We start from the raw sequence: 6,000 nt of genomic DNA on the forward strand, positions 1-6,000 counted from the left end.
GGGTCTCCTTACATACATGTTAGTTTTCACTCAAATTGGACAAACGTTAGGCCTATTTTGATAACTTACGTTTTATTTATTTATTGTACAACTAAAACACTAGATGCTATTGTCACAGCTTTACTTGCAGCCAACAAACGAAGTGCTAGAAAGAGCATTTTCAGATCCTTGCAGCAAAGAATTCTCCGCAAGAAATGTGATTCCAAGGCTTATTTCAAGGTCATTATCTGTGATCATAGCAACTACAACTGCTGCAATGCTTCCATTCTTCGGCGATATCAATTCGCTGATTGGAGCTTTCGGTTACATGCCATTAGACTTCGTGTTGCCCGTTGTTTTCTACAATTTGACATTTAAACCGTCCAAGACCAGCTTCATTTTCTGGTTAAATGTTTCCATTGCTGCTGTTTTCTCAGTTTTGGGTGTTGTAGCTTCAATTTCTGCTGTTAGACAAATAGCTCTTGATGCTAAAAATTATCGGTTATTCGCTAATATTATTGAATAATCAGATCCGTATGATAAAATGTGATTGCGGAGTTGGCATTACAAGAAAATTCGTTATCACCAACAGAAATGTGGTCAATAATGTGTTTGAAGCCATTGAAGAGGAGTTCCATTTACAAGCTCCTTACAAATTAATTGTGTATTGTACTGAGTAATGTGTGGTTTACAAATTAATTAATGTAATAAATATTGTACTTTATGTAATAATATTTAGATTGTCTCAGTTTTAATTCTTTACTATAGTATTGTGAATGGGAACTAAAATCAAAATCAATTAAAGATTGTTTAATTAGCGGAAGAATCGCTTAAATTAGATGCTCAGTTCAATAAAAGGTCTCTGATTCATTTCAAACTGATAATTTAAGTTTATATAGTAGATAAAGAAACAAAAGTTGTGATTAAAATATTAGGTGGAAGAGCTTTATACCTCTTGAGACAGACCTGCCCTCTCGAATCTGGAGTAATTAGGACTGTCAATCTAGGATACTATATTGTTTAGTGAAGAAAAAAAAAGAATCACGGGAATAATGAGCAAAATGATTTCTTCTTAACAGGAGAGCGCGTAACTCACCAGATGTGGCACGTGTAATCCACGTGCCAGATCAGTCGCTTCTTAAGCCCTCTGTGTAATCCAAACACTCAAGATTTTGGGTTGGCGAGATATATTTTTGGTTGTAACTAAAATTGGTAGCAAACCAATTTTAGTTAAAACCCCTCTAATGCTTGGTTGTTACTAATTAAGAGAAAGTAACTACCAAGTGAGAGCACTAGAGGTGCTCTAATAGACAATAATAAAGAGTACCTTTCAAATATCTGAGAACATGTAAGGCTGCATTTAGATGATGAACGTATAGGATTCTGTGTGAAATGGCTATTTTGTTGTACTAAATAATAAACATAAGGTAACCCAGGATGGGGTCGAGTGGTAGGGGCGCTTCTACCCGTAGAGTGAGGGTTCAAACCTCACTTTGAGCATGGAGCAATCTTAAATCCTTAGACCAGTTGTTCCAATCCATTTAAAGTGCCTACCAATCAGTAAATTCAACACGCCATGTCACCAGTTTAACCGGTCAAAAAGTCAAAATTTGACCACCATGATAGGATAGCAACCTTCCAACTTGTGATTGCTCACATTTTCATTTTTCTTCCAAATTCAATATTGTCATCTCCACTTAGCCTCCTTGAAAAAAAACAGAAGCTTTACTAAGGAAAATTGTCTTCCCTAATGACGGTTTTAGCTGCAGGTATAGTATTTACCGACGGGTTGAAAAACTGTCAGAAAACCGTCCATATAACATGCATTGCTAAACTTGTAACAATTTTCACAAAGCGTCGAGGTAAGTTTCCATAGGAACGCCTAAATAGCCACGGGTTTGCGACGGCCTTACAACAGTATTGTCATACTTTTGTGGCGGTTTCTAGTAGCAGTTTTAAAAATATAGTGAGGCCTCTAAGACATCGTTTTTTAAAAATGTTTTTTTTACTTTGTATATAATGTTTGAATACTTATTATAATAAAAATTATAATGTATCAGTATAATGTTTGCAGCATCGGTTAAAAACTTGAAAGCAACCAATCATTTTCTGACAAAAATTATTTATTAGAAATTTAGCAAAAAATAATTAAGAAATCGTCCCAAATTTGTGTCTGAAAAAAAGACATGAGCTTTATAAAGCACCATATTGATACAAATTTTTAAGCCTAAAAATGAAATATTTCAATCAATTATCACAGAACAGGGAAGGTGATATGGATTAAGTCGATATGAAAGTTTTAATGTTAAACTAACAAAGAATGCTAACTTCTCAAGCTAAACTTGAAAGATGAGTAATCCCAAATTGGATAAATCCAAGCTCTCAATGGAGGTTAAATGTTCATAATATCAAAATTGTTCTTCATTACAAAATAGAAGGCATTTATACCTACCTCCAAATGAAGATAAAAGACTAAAAAGGACACACTAGGGTTACAACCCAAAAGAACAACTCTAGGGATAAGTTAGGGATGAAAATAAGTAATGGCAGTAGAGTAAATAAGGCAAAGTGGCAAGACATAAACAAGTGAAGCTCAGCCCTTGTCTCCTCCATGGCGAAGAAGTCTTCCCTCAACAACCATGCTCCGCGTGGACTGCCTCCTGAACTTAATGCTCCACGAATGGTTCTCTTCCTCCCTTTCGAGCAACGAACTCACGCTTCGCGTGGAATGCCTCCTGAACTTGGTCCTCCACGAATAGTTCTCTTCCTCCCTTTCGAGCAACGAATCCACGCTCCGCGTTAGGGTGGCAACGGGCGGGGCGGGGGCAGTTTTGCATCCCCCATTTTGCCTCCAATATTTTCGGGGGAGGTTTCGGGGAATCTCCAAAAAAATGTTTGGGAATTTTTTGGCACCCACACCCGCCCGCACGGTTCCTCACGAGTTTCGGAGAATCCCCAATCCTCAAATAAAATTTAAAAAATTTTCCAAATTTAAAAAATTACTCAATCCCCAAATTTAAAATTCTCCACGTGTTTCTGGTATAAACCAGTACCAACTGGTTTATACCAGCTGTTACTGGTATAAACCAGTTGTAAACCAGTTGTAAACCAGTTGGTATTGGTTTATACCAATAACAATTGGTTTATACCAGTAACTTAAACATATATTATAAAAAAACAATAGAATAGAATAGATAGATAGGTTTTTTTTAATTAAAGTACTGATTTTTTAATAATTTAAACTAAATTAAATTATTATAAATGTAGATAATAATATTAGTTAACTTATCACAATACTGAATATTTTTTAATCATATTTAAAATACTAATTATTTTAGATATAGATATTATTTTATTTTATTGTTTGGGGATTTTGTGGGGATTTTTCGGTCGGTTTCTCGGGGGCGGTTTGCAGATCACCGCGGTTCGGGGATAGTAACACCCACCCCTGTCCAATTTTAATGTTCGAGGCTAAAATTTCCCCTGTCCCCATCCCCACACCCAAAATTTTTGGTTTTTCTCCTGCCCCATCGGTTCGGATCCCACGGTTTTCGGTTATTCCCTGCCCCATTGCCACCCATACTCCGCGTGTGTTGCGTCTTAGTCTGGCTTCAGACTGGAGATTTCCTCATCGGAAGGAAATAAAATATGCAGCTGTAGATTCAATTGAAGAATAGAACAATGGTGGCAATGTTGATTCAATTGACAATATAAAATACTATAACAAGAAAAGCATATGAAAAGGCATGCACCAAAACCCAATAACAGTTATTCGCTTTAACTGGATTTGCAATTTATGCTCTCAAGGATTGCAAATCAAATTTATGCTTAAAATGATGAAATGATTACCTTAATTATCTATTACATCGACCACCAAACGCTCAAGTATTTAGGGATTAAAAAATAGCTCCGAAGTTCTATGCATGCTAAATGGTCCGCTTTTGTGGATAAGTTTCCTTATAAGCTTCTCCACAAGGTGGGTCAACAAAATAAAGTGGCGGATGCTCTATGTAGGAGAGTTGCTCTCCTCAAAACAGTAGCACTTGAGCTAAAAGACTTTGAGCACATCAAATGGGATTATCGAGAGGATCCATATTTTGGGGGTATTTGGGAGAAGTATAGAGATCAAACCGCGGGGATGGTGTGTATCAATTATTTAACGGTGATCTCATGAGGGGTAGTCAATTGTGTTTTCCAGGTACTTCGATCCGAGAGAGAGTGATCCGAGATCTTCATGGAGGAACTTTGGGCGGACATTTTGGTAGGGACATGACTTTTAAAGCTGTGAGTACCTGTTACTATTGGCAGAAGTTAAGGAGGGATGTAGCTTATATTGTGGAGCAATGTGAGGTTTGCCAAACTTCTAAGGGGCACACCACCAATGCAGGATTACTTATGCCTTTACAAGTGCCAGAATCTATATGGGAGGACCTTGAAGGAAATTAGGGCTAAGGTATAGCAGCGGAAATATAAAATTTTTAGCCTATTTCCTTTTAACCATAGGATCTGTTAATCGTTATTTCATATAAAGAGGGATAAGAAGGAATACCTTTCGATGAACAATCTACCGTTGTTAAAGAAGTGCCCACAATTCTTCTCCGAGATTCCAACCACAAAGTTTAACACGGTGAGGTTAAGATGAAATCAACCCTTATGAGATGCAACCAAAATAGATTGCCTCTAATTAACCAACACAAGATCAAAGAGAAAGAGGGATGAATAAGATTAATCAATCGATGGAATGCCGTATGAAATCTTGTCCACGAACTAGGGGATGGGAATTCTTTTTCTCTCTCTAATTAGCAATTTCGAAAATCACTATAGGGGGAGGTTAGAGGCTTGGTCGAAATTCACATGGGAGGGGGTATATATAGTTGCTTGAATCTAAACCCTAGTTAGATAGGAATAGGTTACTTAATAGGAATCCAATTCAGAAAAGGATTCCTAATTATTATCTCACTATATATCTAATATATTTAGGATAATAATAAATAACCTAATAGGATAATAATAGGAGTATATTAATCTAATTAAAACTCCTAATTTAATTATCTCTTAATTAATTTAATTCACAATCCTAATCAAATTAGGATTAATGGAATAAAATTAATTCCTTATTTCTATATATAAATTTCGGCCCCCTCCATTTAATTGGGCCTTACTGGGCTCAATTGGGCTTCCATCTATTAATCATATCCATCTCTCTTTTGGTTCCAAGTCTTATGTGTGATCCATTAGGTTCTTACTACTTCTGGCCGTATGCAACTATTAAATTAATTTCTTCAAGAATTATATTTAATCCTTGCATAACGGAATGATGTACTGAGTATGTTATAGGCAAGTCTGTAATCATTCCCCCAGAGTCCGTTAAGAAGACAGGTTGATTCTGTCGTTAACCCTTCCGTATTAGTTACGGTATAATACGATCCTTTATCAACTACATCCTTAAACTGAATCTTATGACTATGGGTAATGTCAAGTCACATATAGCGAGACGTTCGTTTTACTTGTTCTTGGCCGAGTCAACTCAAAAAGATAGATTAAGTGAAATCCGTATTTCTACTCTTAAGCTATCACCTTGCAAGGGCTTAGAGTCGAGTCTTCCACAAGCGATCCTTGGATGTATCTCGCATTAATCGGGAGTGATAAATGCTCAATCCAATGTATAACTACCCTGGCATTACTTCCTGTGACACCCAACCTTTGCAGTTCACACCCCAGAGTCATCTCTGTTAAGGATCGTGGGACCGCAGGATCAAAGTCTCACATTCAGTAATTCAGGATGACCAATTAACATTCTTTTGAGTCTGAGGATTAGTTATACCTAGTAATACCAATGAGATGAACAGTTGACAAGGATGAATCTACCCATCCTGTTATCTCAAGTCGGATCCCCAATCCTAATGAACAACGTTTCACCGGATCTATGTAACTGTCCAGATATCTATATATATGAAGCTTGTGAGATCAGCTTTCTATCGGACAGAAGACATTGTTACATACAAGTCTCAACTGTGATAT

General features: G+C 36.6%; 1 protein-coding gene across 1 annotated transcript in view; it reads left to right on the forward strand.

The window, feature by feature from the left end:
- LOC136222548 (GABA transporter 1-like) overlaps positions 1-505 on the forward strand; it is a 49,029-nt gene extending 48,524 nt beyond the window's left edge. Inside the window, exon 6 of the mRNA XM_066010310.1 lies at positions 119-505. Within this exon, the coding sequence (XP_065866382.1) occupies positions 119-505 (387 nt within the window). The remainder of the gene's footprint in view (positions 1-118) is intronic.
- Positions 506-6,000: the final 5,495 nt, after the last annotated feature.

The sequence above is a fragment of the Euphorbia lathyris genome, chromosome 3 (assembly GCF_963576675.1).
Source record: "Euphorbia lathyris chromosome 3, ddEupLath1.1, whole genome shotgun sequence".
Lineage (NCBI taxonomy): Eukaryota > Viridiplantae > Streptophyta > Magnoliopsida > Malpighiales > Euphorbiaceae > Euphorbia > Euphorbia lathyris.